We start from the raw sequence: 17,137 nt of genomic DNA, 5'->3' as shown, positions 1-17,137 counted from the left end.
TTTAATAAGGCTGGCTAATGGTTTATCTATCTTATTAATTCTTTCAAAGAACCAACTCCTGGTTTTGTTGATCTGTTCCACAGTTATTCTGGTCTCTATTTCATTGAGTTCTGTTTGAATCTTTATTAACTCTCTTCTTCTGCTGGGTGAAGGTTTTATTTGCTGTTCCTTTTCCAGCTCCTTTAGGTGCAAGGTTAGCTTTTGTATTTGAGTTCTTTCCAGTTTTTGGATGGATGCTTATATTGCAATTTATTTCCCCCCTCAGGACCACTTTTGCTCTATCCCAAAGATTTTGAATGGTTGTGTCTTCATTCCCATTAGTTTCCATGAATCTTTTTAATTCTTCTCTAATTTCCTGGATGACCCTTTTCATCTTTTAGCAGGATGGTCTTTAACCTCCATGTGTTTGAATTTTTCCAAATTTCTTCTTGTGATTTAGTTCTAGTTTCAAAGCATCATGGTCTGAAAAATATGCAGGGGACAATCCCAATCTTTGGGTATCTGTTAAGACATTTCCTGCACTTGAGTTCTGGGTGGTTTGCTCCTGCCAGCTGTACGGGCTTGGGGAGGTTCTTTAGATTTTCTGTGCCTCATATTCTTCCTGTGTAAAATACCTCATATAATTACCTACTTCATAGGACTGGTGCAAGGCTTAAAATACCTTTAGGATATGTAAAGTGTTCAAAATAATGCATAGAAGTTACAGAATAAAACCTCAAAACACTAATATCATGATTATTTAAAAAGGGTTTCTTTCATAAAAAAAGTTAATTTGCACTTTTCAAATTGATTTAGTGCCAGTAAAAACTTTTTTATTGAAAATGACAACAAAAAATGTAATATATTTACCCCATCAAATAATGCAAGTAACATGATTTTCCTTTACTTTTTCCACCTTGATCTAAATTTAATACTTTGTTAATATTACCATTAATATTACTTAGATATGCTTTAAATATTTTTTGTATTTTAAATATTTAATATTTGCCTGAAAAGAATCATTTGTTTTTCTAGACCTGCAAAGAAAATGTCTAAGGAAAAGAACAAGGTAAAAAAATATATATATGTATAATTTTATTTCATTTATGATATATTTTATTATTTGATATTTCATATTTATCAGAAATATTATTCCATGGCAAAAAGTTACTTTATGAAAGACATAGTGAAAAAAATAGAAAATCTTCCTTTGTTGTATAGACATTTACTGTCAAAAAATTCAGAAACACTAATTATTGATAAATGTCTTTTTGATAAAAATCAGTTCACTTAAAAACTACCTATGCTTTTGTTTTTATAAAAAGATGGATATTTATCATCTCTGTACACTTAGTATATTTTATAAATATTTGGATGACATTTTGATATAGTATTATTTATTTATAGGTCAAAAAGCAAATGAATTCTGTGGAACACCTTGATGACTTAACTCAGTCATCTGAAGCACCTTCAGAGGATTGTAAGTTGCATTACTCTGATTTTAAGAGTTCCCTGTTGCTCATTGAACAACTTGGCATGGATTGTACAGGTAGGATTGTTGTATAAATATAAAGCCTTTTTCTGTGTATATGATTGTAGTAGTATGTGCACATCTCATCTAGCGCTGTGCCACACAACACTGATGTGTTATAGAGCTACTCATCTCAGAAATATGTTTTTTATTAAAATAGAGACCTGTTGAATACTCTCAGCCAAAGAACTATAATTTCCACTGTAGTTGTCTATGTGGGAATGGCACACTTGATGTGTTAGTGAACTCTGCTTCTCTTCTGTGCCTTCACCCAAGGTCAGGTTACCATTATTTTTCTCCTAGTTTACTGAGCTAACCTCAGGACTGTTTTCCCTGCCATTCCACCTCTCAGGATCTTGGTGTACACTGCAACCATAATTACCATACATTTTTAAACATTTACATTTCATTGTGTTACTCCCTTGCTTAAAGCTTAGCTATTACTAATGCTATGAGGTGAAAGATCATAGTCTGCTAGCATCATCTTGTATTGGTTCCTATCTGTCTTTCCATTTCTGTCTCAGCTACTGTTTTAGATGTTTTTTCATGTAATAGAGGTTTTCTTTTTCCAACAGCTTTAGTTAAATTGCACATGTATGAAGTGTACAATTTGATAGTTTTGACATGTATACACATAATCATAATTTAGACAGTTACATATCCATCACTCTTTAGTCTCATGTCCCTTTATATTCCCTTATGAAACTGCCAAATTATTTACTAAAATAATTGTACTTTTTCTAAACCCACCAGCAGCGTATGAGGGCTTTTATTTCCTCCATATATATTCATGAGCACTTAGTCTTATCAGTTTTTTAAATCTTAGCCATTCTGATGGGTATGTTATATATATATATATATATATATATATATATATATATATATATATATATATGTTATATATATATAATATATAATTATGGTTGTAATATACATTTCCCTAATAACTGATAATGTGGAGCATACTTCAATGTGCTTATTTACCATCTGTATATCTTCTTTGAACTGTCCAAATCTTTTGTCATTTTAAAAATTAGGTTGCTTGTTTTCTTATTTGATGAGTTTTCAGAATTATTTGTGTATTCTACATACAGTTCCTTTATCACCTATATTGTTTTTGCAAAGATTTTTTTGCAGTCTGTAACTCTTCATTCTCTTCACAGTGTCTTTTGAAGAGCCGTTTTTCTTATTGATGAAGTTTGGTTAATCCATTTGTTGTTTTATGGATTTTTGCTTTTGATCTAAGAAATCTTTGCTTAGCACAACATCAAAGGTCTTATCTCATGCTTTATATTAGAATCTTTGCAGTTTAAAAACAAAGTTTTATAGTTTTAGGTCTTAAATTTAGATCTGTGATCTGTTTTGTATTCTTTTTTATTTATGATGCAAAGTATGGACCCAAGTTCATTCTTTTGTGAATATCCAGTTGTATTCATTGAAAAGGCTCTATTTTCTCCAATTCATGCCATTGCATCTTTGTCTGCATCAGTTGGCCATATATGTATGAGTTTATTTATGGACTTTGTTCTTTCCCATTGATCTCTCTGGCCCTATCTACACCAAAATCATGTTGTTTTAATTACTACCAGTTGGTAATAATTTTTGAAATCAGGTGGTGTTAGTCCTCCAGTTTTCTTTTCAGGGTTGTTTTGCTATTCTAGATCCTTTCATACTTTGTGTTTCCATATGAATTTTAGAATCAGCTTGTCATTCTCTAAGAAAAACAAAAACAGAAACAAAACCACTGGTGGTCTGGAAATCAGGTTTGGATTATGTTGAATCTACAGATTAATTGGAGAGAATTGGCTTTTTGACAATACTGAACTTTTCAACTCTTGAACAGAGTATATCTCTTCATTTATAGAAGTGTTCTTTAATTTTCTTGGCAATATTTTATAGTTTTTAGTGTGTATAAGCCTATCTTTTATGATATTACCTGTGATTATTTATTTTTCAAAGAAGTTGTAATAATATATTTTAAATTTTTTGGTTTTTTTGCTGGTATATTAGAAATATGGTTGATTTTTGTGTAATGATTTTATATCCTCCAACCTTGATGAGTTCATTTATTAGTTCTAGTAGTTTTTAAAAAAATTCTGTCAGATTTCTATATAACCATATGTTTCAAACTTTTTTTTTTTTTAACTACTATTTTACTGGTTTCTTAAGGTGGAGCTAAAGGTCATTGATTTGAGAACTTAAAAAAAAGATTTTATTATTTGAGAGAGGGAAAACATGAGCAATAGGGAGGGGAAGAGCAGAGGGAGAAGGAAATGCAGAGTTCCTGCTGAGGAGGGAGCCTGATGTGGGACTCGATCTCAGGACTCCAGGACCATGACTGAGCCAAAGGCAGCCACTTCTGACTGAGTCACACAGGCACCTTCTTGTTTTTTAATAGATACATTCAGTGCTATAAATGTTGAGATAAGTGCTACTCTAGGAGGATTCCAGAAATTTGTAGCATATTGTGTTTTTATTTTCATTCAGTACAGAATACTTTCTAATTTCTTTTTTTCATTACTTCTTTGACCCAAGGGTTGTTTAAAGATTTTATTTGTTTGAGAGAGAGAGAGAGACAGAGAGACAGAGAGAGCATAGGTGGGCAAGAGTGGCAGTGGAAAGCCCTCTTCCCCTGAGCAGGAAGCCCAACATGGGGCTTGATTCCAGGACCCTGAGATCATGACCTGAGCTGAAGGCAGACACTTAACCAACTGAGCCACCTCAGTACCCCGATGCAGGGGTTATTTAGATGTGCATTAATTAGTTTGCAAATATTTGAGTGTTTTCCAGAGATATGTTTGTTCTTGATTTGTAATTTGATTACTTTGTGGTCACAGAACACACTTTCATGACTTCAGTCCTTTTGACTACCCTTTTATTAAGGTTTATTTTATGACCCAGAATATAATCTCTTTTGGGAAATGTTCCATGGGATACTTGAGAAAGATGGTGGTGGTCAAGTCTACTATATCCTTGCTGGTTTTCTGCCTGTTGAAATCCTAGACCATATTTGTGAATTTGCCTGTTTCTCTTTGTAGTTCTGTTGATATTTGCCTTATGTATTTTGACCTTATTAATAGATTAATAAACATTTAGGTTTGTTATGCTTATTTATTGATCCTTTATCATTAAAAAATGACCTTAAATATTACTGATAATATATATTGCTTTGAAACCTATTTTGTCTGGTATTAATATTGCTACTCAAGCTCAGCCTTCTTTTGTCAAGTGTGAATGTGGTATATCATATTTCTGTCCTTGTAACAAATTTGTGTCTTTACCTTTAAAGTGAGTTTTTTATAGGCAGCATATAGTTGGCTTTTACTGTTTTTATCCATTCTGACAGTCTGCCTTTTAATTGAGGCTTTTAGACCATTTTCTTTCTTTTTTTTGACCATTTTCATTTAATGTGATTATTGATACAGTTGATATGAATTTCTCATCCTGTTTGATTTCCATTTGCCTTATCTACTTTGTTCCCATTTTCTTCATTTTCTGCTTTCTTTTAGATTAATCAACTAATTTTTATGAGTTAATTTATACGTACACATACATACATACATATGGATGTGCTTTGCTTACATAACTATAATTCTTTAGTTTTGCTATTTTAGTGATTGCTTTAGAGTTTAAAGCATATGACTCCAGTATCACAGTCCACCTTCTTGTAATGTTATTTTAATGATTGCTTTAGAGTTTAAAGCATATGACTCCAGTATCACAGTCCACCTTCTTGTAATGTTATACCACATCATATGTAGTTTAAGAAAATTACAATAGGGAACATGTGGGTGGCTCAGTGGTTGAGCCTTTTCCTTAGGCTCAGGTTGTGATCCCAAGGTCCTGGGATCAAGTCCCACATCAGGCTACCTCAGGGAGCCTGCTTCTCCCTCTGCCTGTGTCTTTGCCTTTCTCCATGTCTCTCATGAATAAATTAAAAAAATCTTTTAAAAAATTACAATAGTTTAGTTCCATTTCTTCTCTCCTAGCCAGATCTTTTGTGGATCTGTGAGATTATAGTTTTCATTAAGTTTAGAAAGGTTTTGATTATGTTTTCTTTTCTTTAAGATTTTATTCATTTATTAGAGAGAGAGAGAGCATGAGCAAGGAGAGAGGCAGAGGGAGAGGGAGAAGTAGACTCCCTACTAAGCAGGGAGCCCAACATGGAGCTTAATCCCATGACACCCAGGTGCCCCTATAATATCTTTATGTTGAAGTTACTTAATATATATTTGTTTAATGTATGAATGAATGAATGTGAAAATACACAGTCCTTTATATGCAAAAAGTACTCATATATTTTATTTTATTAAATAATGAATTTGTGAGAGAGAATGAGCAGGGGGTGAGGGAGAGAAACAGAAGGGGAAGGAGAGAGGGAGTAAAGAATCTTAAGCAGACACTGTGCTGAATGCAGAGTCCAATGCTGGGCTCAGTCCCAAAACCGTGAGATCATGACCTGAGCCAAAACCAAGAGTTGGATGCTTTAACAACTGACCCACCCAGATACCTCATATATTTTGTTTCTGGTTTTGTTTTCCCTCTGATGTAGATTCTGTTAGTCTATTGAAAATCCAGGATGCAATTCTTTCATATGAAAGATTAATAGAACTTAAAAAAAATGACTGTGAACAACTTATAAGAAGAATTAAAAAAATGGGATGTAAGATTAATGGACTACAAAAGGAGCTATCAGAAACAAAAGAAATGAAATCACAGTTAGAGCATCAAAAAGTGGAATGGGAACAAGAACTCTGCAGTTTGAGGTATGACATCCTGGTTTTAAGGAAATACTGGAAATATTTCAACTATTTACTTTTTTTTTATATATATAATAGGCTCCACAGTCAACATGGGGCTTAAACTCACAGCTATGAGATCAAGAGTCACATGCTCTACCAACTGAGCCAGCCAGGAACCCCTTAAAATATTTACTTTTATACTATAGTTGTGTAGGAGAAGTTTTGTAATTGTTAATTTGCCTTCTGGGATTTTATAGGGAAGAAAACTTCTTTAGTAATGTGAAGTATGAGTTTCTTTGAAATAATATAGCAAGTTCTTAACAGTGAATACTTCTAACAATTTAATGTATATTCCAAATCATAATTTTAATGACCATATAGAAATTCACCATATGGAGACCTCATTATTTAACAAATTGAATTTTGGTTGTTTTACATTTCTCTCTATTTTTTTTTCATTTCTCTATATTTTAATTAATGCTATAAGGAATGTCTTATTTAATTCTGTTTCTACAGTTTTGGTTACTTGGAATAAGTTCTTTAATGTAGTATTGTTTGGTTAAAGTATAAATTTTTTAATGAAGGTCTCTGATCCATATTTTAAAATTGTTTTCAGGAAAGTTTATATTAATTTATATGCGATCCCTGGGTGGCGCAGCGGTTTAGCACCTGCCTTTGGCCCAGGGCGTGATCCTGGAGACTCAGGATTGAATCCCACATCGAGCTCCTGGTGCATGGAGCCTGCTTCTCCCTCTGCCTGTGTCTCTGCCTCTTTCTCTCTCTCTCTGTGACTATCATAAATAAATAAATTAAAAAAATAATAATTTATATGCCCACCAACAGTGTAAAATGGTCAATTTTTCTCAAGACAGAAAAAATTTTTAAACTTGGGTTTATTCTTAACATATGCAGGGGCTATTAAGTAAAATGGAAAATGATTAATGGTTAAGTGTTTTCAACATTTCTCTCATGTAAAGAAAATTATTTCAAAAGTCTATGCTGAAAGCACATATTACTCTTTATTCTTAATTAATATGGATCCTGTGTTCTAAAAGGAGTTTTCAAATGATTTATAAAATTTATAATAATCAATAAGGTTGAGAATATTGCAAAAGAAGAACCATAAAAAGTATGGGGCAATAAATATTAGACTCCCTAGTCTACTGCTGGATCACAGTAATCTGCAGGTGTATGTTGTGTAAACAACATGTGCAGATGCTGTCTTACACTGTAGATTATTTTTAGAGGTACCTTTGATGTTTTATGAAGTAAAAATTTATTTCTAGTGAATTTATAAAGTTGTTGATAAACAGTAACTTCTCTTTTTAGTTAGTAACTAAATTATCTATCCTATTTGAAGAGTAATTATGACTATGTGGGGAAAATGGTAATCTTCAACTCTAACTTTCCTGAATAATTTCAGAATTCCTTTCCTTACAACAACTACCAGAGTTATTACTGACTAAAAGTTACTAAATGGTATAATGCTTTCTCATTCTTTCTTTTCAACTGTATATATATCTATGTCTATCCTTTGGAAGAGATTGAAGTGAGAAATTAAAAACATGAGCCCTAGAAAGGAAAAAAATTGAGAACATAAAAATTTCATTTGGATAATGAAACAACATGTTTGGAACCAGATTATAAAATAAACTTTTTATTGCTAACAAAACACATTTTAAAATGAACACATTTATTTGCAGATTTACCTTAAAACAGGAAAAAGAAAAAAGAAAAAGTGCTGATATGTTATATGAAAAAATTAGGGAGCAATTAAGAAATAAAGAAGAGCAATATAGTAAAGAAGTCGAAATGAAACAACAACTTGAGCTTAATCTTAGAACACTAGACCTGGAATTGAAGAGTGTAAAAAACAATTTGAATCAGGTAAATTTTTGACAAGAATTTTATATTTCCATCAATATTTCTTATAATATCCTTTTGACTTAATATATATTATTAGGTTTGAAATAGATTAAAAATTTAATTTTATCCTAATAGGAACAACCATTATATTTATAGCTAAAATTATTACCTTATTGGAATTCTTGGTTTCTCATATATGTTGTATGTATATTTTCTCAATGAAGGGATTGAATGTAAATTGAGATAAAAGCCAATAAATATTGGCTTTTGTTTTCTTTGTTTTTAAAATGAATTTTATTTATTTTTAGACAGAGCATGGGCAGGGGGACAGAGTAGAGCAAGAGGGAGGGAAAAGAATCTCCAGCAGACTCTGGTCTGAGCACAGAGCCTCACTTGGGGCTGAATCTCACAACCCTGATATTATGAGATCATGACCGGAGCCAAAAAAAGAGTCGGATGATTCACCCACTGAGCCCCACCAAGGTGCCCCAGTTTTGGATTTTTTTTATGTTAAAATAGAGGCTAAATTGCTTTGAGACCATGATGAAACTAGTTAAATGTTTTATAAAGAAATTTTATTTCACAATACTATGTCTACTTATATTTTTACTCTATGACACATTTAGCTGTCATTTCAATTAAAATTTGAATTATTCATGCAGGATAAAAATCCTTGTTTTAAAAGACTACTTTTGAAGACTTTTTTTAAGTTTTCTTAAGGCTTTTGACTTTATTTTAATCATATGATCCAAACTCCTAATGAAAATGTGTTTCTAGGTTATAGAAGAGCGAAATGACATTCAGAGGCAACTCTCTCAAGAACAGAATGCCAGAATATTACAAGATGGAATTCTAAACAATCACCTTTGCAAACGAAAGGAAATAGAAATATCTCATACAAAAATGAATTCTGAGGTATTTTCTTTAGTTATTTTGAAGTACATGTGTGTATGTATTTGTATGTATATATCTGTATATTGGAATTATTATTTTTCTCCATATATGTATATTTATTTTAAAAAACAACACTGTACATCATGGGAAGTATAGAGGAAAATATAAAGTATGTATATATATTTGTATATATATAATATATAAATATATTTCTAAAATATATTTTTAATTTATATTTAATATATATATATTTTTCTAATTTTTATTTATTTATGATAGTCACAGAGAGAGAGAGAGAGAGGCAGAGACACAGAGGGAGAAGCGGGCTCCATGCACCGGGAGCCCGACGTGGGATTCGACCCCAGGTCTCCAGGATCGCGCCCTGGGCCAAAGGCAGGCGCCAAACCGCTGCGCCACCCAGGGATCCCGATAAATATATATTAATACAATATTTAATAAATATATAATATTTTTTATACATATACAGTATATATAAAGTATATATATATTGGGGAGTGAAGTGAGGGGAGTTGCATTTTGATCCATTAGTTAATTAATTACTTAATTAATTTTAAATTTTTATTTATTTATTAGAGACACAGAGAGAGACAGAGACACAGGCAGAGGGAGAAGCAGGCTCCATGCTGGATGCCTGACTTGGGACTCCATCCCGGGTCTACAGGATCATGCCCTGGGCTGAAGGTGGCGCTAAACCGCTGAGCCACCCAAGGCTGCCCTTATTTTTCATTAGTTAATTTAAATGCATTTGTCTACAAGGGTCAAATAGTGACATTCATAATATCCTTATCTGAAGAAGAGGTTTTTATTATTTTCCATAGGAATTGATGAGCTTTCCATAAGCTCAAAACTCTTGCTATTAACAACATAGGTTTTAGTTTTGGCAATTACTTCACCACCTCTATATTCATAGAGAGGTTAGTTTCACACTTCCACTGATGAACAGGAGGAAAAGTATAGCCTGTTCAGAGACCTTACTTTGGATGTTAGGCTCGTACTTTTGTGAAAAGTTAACAATTTGCTCCAAGTAGTATCCAATTTCATTACAAGGAGCTTTTGAAACAATCAAATGCTGTAATATATACTTAATGAAAATTTACTGATTAGTATTTTGTTCTTAATAAAATAGCTCAGTGTATTTTCCCCTATTTTGCATTTATTGCCAGTGTAAACATCTGAAGAGGAAATAAAATTTATTGCAGCCACAGATAATCTCGTGATATTTTAGGAGCTGTATAAATTTTACCTTGTTTGGCATTGGTATTTTGAAATATAAGGCTTCTTTTTAAAGGATTTTGTTTATTCATTTGACAGAGAGAGTACAAGCAGGGGAAGTGGCAGGCAGAGGGAAAGGGAAAAGGATGCTTTCTGCCAAGCAGGGAGCCTGACATGAAGCTCAATCTCAGGACCCCAAGACCTTTTCATGACCTGAGCTGAAGGAAGAGGCTTAACTGACTGAGCCACCCAGCCACTCCTGAAATATAAGGCTTCTTTTGTATTTATGTTTTACATTAGAGAAGTAGCTGCAGTTTGGTGCAAAACACTAGTAATGGAGTACAAAGACCTGGGGAAAGTCCTGCAGCTCACTTAGTATTTTTAACCTCCCCATTCTGGAATTATGATAACTAAAAGAGATCATTAATGTATGCAGAAGTGTTTATAGTATGATGCCTAGATTTGTCATTTATCAGTAGATATAATTCTTATAACTGACTATAGAAATGTTACAAAAGTAGAACATCTATGGAATATTCTCAGGAAAAAATAATTTTAGGAAATTAATCTGTCCAAATATATGCAGAGCTAAGTATTTTCCTGTGGACTGTGTTCGATATCAGAGTGTAAACTCAATTTTAGTGTAGTCAGATGTATTAGTCTTTTTTTTTTTTTTTTTTAGGCCTTCTGGGTTTGTTGTAAATCAGAGAAAGACCTTTCCAATTCTGAGATTCTTAGAATTTTGTCATGATTTCTTTTTTCCTTTCATGCATTCATTGTCTTCAATTACATTTTTGAACTTTGGGGAATTTATGCTTGTATAAAGGTTTGAGGCTTGAATCCAACTTTATGTTTTTCTAGTTGGATATCCACTTACTGCAACCTATTCATTGTATAAACAGAGATTATTTTTTAATTTCAGAGAAAATCATGATGTCATTTTATTGAGTTCCAACTAAAAGACTCTCATTTTACTTAGGCTTCTCCTACTCATGAAAAAGCAAAAGATCTGTTACATAAAAACCGCATGTTGCAGGATGAAATTGCCATGCTAAGACTGGAAATAGACACAATAAGGAACCAGAATCAGGAAAAGGAAAAGAAATATTGTGAAGACATTGAAATTGAAAAAGAAAAGAATGACAGTCTTCAAAAGACCATAAAACTGAATGAGGTAACATTAACAAATACAGTATTCCAATATACTGGACAGCTCAATGTTCTGACAACTGAGAATACAATGCTACACTCTCAACTGGACAATGAAAAGCAAAACAAAGAAAGACTAGAAGCAAAAATTCAATCATACCGAGCTAGACTTGCTACTGCTATACAAGATCATGATCAAAGTCAGGCATCAAAAAGAGACCTAGAACTTGCTTTCCAGAGAGCAAAAGATGAGTGGTTTCGTTTACAGGACAAAATGAACTTTGATGTGTCTAACCTAAAAGATAACAATGAGGTGCTTTCTCAGCAACTTTCTAAAGCTGAAAGTAAATTCAATACCCTAGAAATTGAGCTGCATCACACAAGAGATGCTCTCAGAGAAAAGACTTTGGCTTTAGAACATGTACAAAGAAACCTAAAACAAACCCAGTGTCAGAAGAAGGAAATTGAACAGAAGTATCAAAATGAGCAAAGTAAAGTGAATAAATACTTTGGAAAGCAGGGATCCTTAGAAGAGAGATTATCTCAACTACAAAGTGAAAATATGTTGCTCCGACAGCAAATAGATGATGCCTACAGCAAAGTTGACTGTAAAGAAAAGACTGTAATTGATATCCAAGACCAGTTTCAGGTTATTGTAAGAAATCTTCAAGCTGAAAGTGAAAAACAAAGTGTTATACTGCAAGAAAGAAATAAGGAGTTAATCACTGAATGTAACCATTTAAAAGAAAGAATATATAAGTATGAGAAGGAGAAAGAAGAAAGGGAAGTAAGTATTCAGAAAGACAAATATTTTTCAAGCTTCCTGAGAGAAAATTCAAAGTAATGCTTGATTATGGCTTCTTCTTCTTCTTCTTCTTTTTTTTTTTTTTTTTTTTTTTTTTTTGAAGATAAAGAATGTGCCTGCACCTAAGTGGGAGTGGGGAGAGAGAATCCAAAGTGGGCTCTATGCCCAGTGCAGAGCTCCAACTCATGACCCTGAGTTCATGACCTGATTGATTATGGCTCAATTTTGAATCTAGTTGAGCATAAAAAATATAGAGAGTGTAAGTCAGCGTACTTGTATCCAGCAAATAAAAATTAGACCTAAGAGGTGCTTTAATTTGATTAAAAATGCCATGTCATGTATGAAACTTCAAGAGGTTAAGTTATAAATTTTTTAAAAAAGTAGGCTGATATTAGTAATTGAGTGTTAAAAAAATAATTTAGTGTTAATACTACTAAAATAATTGTAGTTATTGTCACCACATTTTAATACCATGATGAACAGAAAACTGGAAAGGCTCATACCTAAATGAGTATTTTGAAATTGAAGTTCAATTAAGTGGATTAATTTGACAGCTAATTCCAGATTTGTCACATGAACTGAAGTGTAGATACTGTATCTCAGTACTTTTCTTTTGGTAGCCTTTTATACATTTTTGGTTAGCATACTTTTATCTTTATTTATATAAATTTAATTTTTTACTCTCAAATCATTTATTCTTATGACCTTTTGACTCTTTGAAGGCATCTATTTTTCATCAAATCATAATTTGGGATAACTGTGGTGAGTTTTAGCAAAACTCAAATAACTCAAATAATTTGCTCATTTCAAAACTCAATTAACTATCATTTGGGCATAAATTTTTCCAATACAAAGAAAATTATACTTTTGTGATTTATTGATTTGTCCCTGGATCTCCATTTCCAGCTACTGAGGGGTGGCAGGATTCTTGTGTAGCAGGAGTGGAATGAGCATGAGCAGGGAAGGGAGCCCTAGGAGCTGAGGTCAAGGAGGGAGTAGAAGCCAGGTTATGTAGGGGGCTTGAAGGCCATTAGAATGACTTCACTTTTGTTCTGAGATAGTAACCTATTGGAAGGTTTTGAGCAAAGGGTTGACTATGTGAAGAACTTGGAAGTTAATTTAAGCCTCTAATAAAAAAGAGAGAAAACATTTCATTAATGTAGAATTTACCACTGCTAGTCTCACTTATATACTGATTTCTTTTTGAGACTTCAGCAGGCTGGGAAGCTTTGCAAATTCATCAACAAAGAATGGGTAGTGAGGTTGAAATAATTATCTAAGTAACATAACACTGACTAAGCAGGAGGGTAACACTTTTTGTGTCTTTAGCCAAATTCAATAAACAGCAGTGTGTACATTTTAGGAAAAGAAGGTGAGTTGATGTATGTGGTGATAAAGTACATATGTTAGAATTACATATTATTAACATAATAATAAGATCATTTATAAAATCAGTAACAGAAGTGTCTTATTAGGTAGTTATGAGACAATTTCAACAAGAACTGGCTGATGCCCTGAAAAAACAATCTATGTCAGAGGCTTCATTGGAGGTTACATCGCATTATCGTATTAATTTAGAAGATGAGGTACAGGATTTAAAGAAGAAATTAGATCAAATCAAAAGTCAGGTATGTATTAAATATAACATGTCAACAGTTTGTCTGTAGCTGTTAAATAATATAAAGTGTTGTAGAATGCTAATTTCCATGGACCACTTTGTTTTGTATTTTCATTTTAATTTAGCATAATTTTAGTGTCTTCACCATGCACTTATTTATTAAATTCTGACTTTCCATTCTGCTATCTGTGTTATATGTTTTTGCTTATAGCATTTACTAGGAAAGTTGAGACTTATGCAATTATTATTCACACAAATTGAGGGACTTTTTTTCCTGCTAAACAAATTTTTTAAAAGATTTATTTATTTGAGAGAGAATGCACATACATGCACACTCATGTGTAGTGGGAAGGGGTCACAGGGAAAAGGAGAGACTCTCCAGCAGATTTCTTGCTGAGTACAGAGCCCCAGGCCAGCTTAATCCCACCACCAATGAGACAATGACCTGAGCTGAAATCATGAGGTGGATGCTTAACCAACTGAGCCACCCAGGTGCCCTAAACAATGCTTTTTAATAATATCTCTATTACCATGATGAGGCGAGCTAGCTAAAATCAGAAGATATTAATGGAATGTTTCGGAAAATCATCTTATTTCTCATCTTCACTTTTATGGATAGATATAGACTCTGTACTGATTTCAGGATAACTTTTACAGAAAGGTTACTTTATGACTAATGCAACTGAGGCATTTCCATCGTTTTCTTTTCCTTTTAGATATATTATAAATGCATGGAAAAATTCAGATGATGTATAGTATATACACCCAAAAGAGAGAATTAAGAAAATTATCTAGGTGGTGCCATTGGATTTTTTTAAAACTTTACTGAGATATAATACATCTACCATACACTTTACCAATTTAACATGTGTAGTTGTCTCTGAGTACATTTATAGAGTTGTGCGACTCTCACTGCCATCAGAGCATTTTTATCACCCTGAAAAGAAACACTTAGCTGAGGTGGGCACTTGACGGGATGAGCACTGGGTGTTATTCTATATGTTGGCAAATTGAACACCAATAAAACTATTCTTTTAAATAAAAAAAAAAGAAAGAAACCCTTAGCTGCTGCCCCTGACCTGCAGCAACCAAGAGTCTACTTCCTGTCTCTATAGAGTTGCCTATTGTGAATATTTCATATAAAGAGAGTCACACAATGTGTGGTCCTTTGTGACTTGCTTCTTTCACTTCCTGTTTTTGGGGTTCACCTGTGTTCTAGCATATGTCAGTGCTTCATCTTTTGATGGTCAGACAGTCCTCCATTGTAGGCTAAAGCCCTTGTTCATTCATCATTTGATGCACCTTTGGGTTATTTCCACTTTGTGGCCATTAATAATGCTGCAGTGAACATTGATTTAGTTGTTGTCTGGACATCTGTTTGTATTTCTCTGCCATCAGATTTTATCCTCTGAGTTAATTAGGTTGATTTTACCATCTCTTAGCCTTTTATTCATTTTACCCTTTCTGTTTTTTTAGTCTCCCTTTCTCTTGCCTAATCCTACACTATTGAGACCTGGCTCATTGTCTCTTATTCTCCAAGAGGCTTTCTTTAACTATTCTAACTCCCCTTGAACATACTTTTTTCACTCTTGTTATCCAGTCTGTACAGACCAGTTTAGTCCTTTATTTTACATTGTTTTTATTTTTTTCATGAATGACAATTTTGTCTATGTACAAATGTATCTAAGAGGGAAAATATTTTATATTTATATGTATGACACCTATCCTTGTATAAATTTAAGAATATTTTAACTTAGTTTTTAGGATAAAATTAAGTACTTTATACATAGCAGTAATTTCTGATAGAAAAACATTGACATAACAAAGCTGTATCCTAAATGTATTTTAAGCAATTAAATGTAAAACTAAAAGCATTTAATCTGATAAGGCAATGTATTCAAACAGATGCTTGTTTTTCCCGCCTTCATTATGGAAAAACAGTCTAAATATGCCTTCCTTCATTATGCAGCCAGAACTGAGATTTACAGATTTACAGCACTTTACCAACTATAAAGTTCTGGGGACAGGTTTTCTTTTCTTTTAAGTTTATTTGTTTATGTAATTGCTACATCCACTGTGGGGCTTGAACAAGACCTGAATGTTAACAGTCAGGTGTTCTTTTAACTGAGCCAACCAGGTGCCTCTAGGGACAGTTTTTCTGATATGCCACACCACAGAGCCTAAATCTCTACTCATCAGAGTACTTGCTAAAGCCCTCTAACATAAACAGTTGCTAAGATAAACAATATGAACATGAAACAATTTGGGAACATTGGTTTAGCAAGAGTCCATTATTTCCATGTCAGTGGCTTTACCTTGCCTCTGATGGTCATGTAAGTTATTTAACAATCAGTCTAGGAGTTACTGTTTGCACCATAGTCCATGAGTATTGTTCATTGAGTAGTATAGAGAGGCAGTAAGTTAAAATTATTGTAAGTGGAAGAAAGTACCATTGGCTAGTGGAATTGGTAAAAGGTTTTTTTTTTTTTAAAGATTTTATTTGTGAGAGACAGTAAAGGTGCCTGAGTGCACAAGCAGGGGGAGGGGCAGAGAGAAAGGGAGAAGCAGGCTCCCTGCTGAGCAGGGAACCCAATGTGGGGGGGCTCAATCCCAGGACCTCGAAATCATGATCTGAGCCCAAGGCAGATGCCTGACTGAGCCACCTAAGCATCCCTAGTGAAATTTTTTTTGGAGTTCTGAGGCTACATCCTGGGCCTCATGCTCCCCATTTGCTACCACTTTCAGTAAGTAGTATGAAGAATGATTTCAATATAACTTGTGTAAGAGAGTACTTCCATTGGCCTGCTATCTGCCTAAAATATCAAGTATTGTTAAAACATAAAATACAGCAACAACAATAATGCTAATTGCAGACACTTAGAATTTGGTATGTGCCACATACTCTTCTAAGTAGTTCATGTATATTCCCTAATTTAATCTTACCAGCATCACAATGAGGTAGATACTATTATTATCTTCATTTTACAGATGAAGAAAGTGAGATGCAGAAATTTGAAATAATTTGTTTAAGGTCACACAGCTAATACCCAGAGGAGTTGGGAATTCAGATCCAGGCATATTCTGCTTCCTACTAAGATACTGCCTCTTATACTATTACTTGAAATATCTGATTGTCACTGAAAGTAGCATGTTAACTTTTATAATCACTGGGATAACCATGGTCATTTATAAATGTGAATATTTAAAATTATAATTGTGGTGCTGGGAATAGAAAATTAGAAATATTTACTATAAGGTAATTTCCTGTCTTTCCTCCTTTGAACAATATATAAATTTGTATATCTACTGATAAAACATAA

At 33.1% G+C, this 17,137-nt stretch overlaps 1 protein-coding gene across 2 annotated transcripts in view; it reads left to right on the top strand.

The window, feature by feature from the left end:
- Positions 1 to 17,137, top strand: part of LOC112674605 (ankyrin repeat domain-containing protein 26) — a 140,713-nt gene that overhangs the window by 85,657 nt on the left and 37,919 nt on the right. For both annotated transcript variants that reach the window (XM_035713398.2, XM_025470969.3), the window contains 7 exons: positions 1,015 to 1,048; positions 1,387 to 1,528; positions 6,063 to 6,276; positions 7,956 to 8,139; positions 8,896 to 9,033; positions 11,225 to 12,181; positions 13,675 to 13,827. In XM_035713398.2, coding sequence (XP_035569291.1) covers positions 1,015 to 1,048; positions 1,387 to 1,528; positions 6,063 to 6,276; positions 7,956 to 8,139; positions 8,896 to 9,033; positions 11,225 to 12,181; positions 13,675 to 13,827 — 1,822 coding nt within the window. The remainder of the gene's footprint in view (positions 1 to 1,014; positions 1,049 to 1,386; positions 1,529 to 6,062; positions 6,277 to 7,955; positions 8,140 to 8,895; positions 9,034 to 11,224; positions 12,182 to 13,674; positions 13,828 to 17,137) is intronic.

The sequence above is a fragment of the Canis lupus genome, chromosome 2, assembly GCF_003254725.2.
Source record: "Canis lupus dingo isolate Sandy chromosome 2, ASM325472v2, whole genome shotgun sequence".
NCBI classification, from domain to species: domain Eukaryota; kingdom Metazoa; phylum Chordata; class Mammalia; order Carnivora; family Canidae; genus Canis; species Canis lupus.
This window is presented reverse-complemented; position numbering and strand designations above follow the sequence as displayed.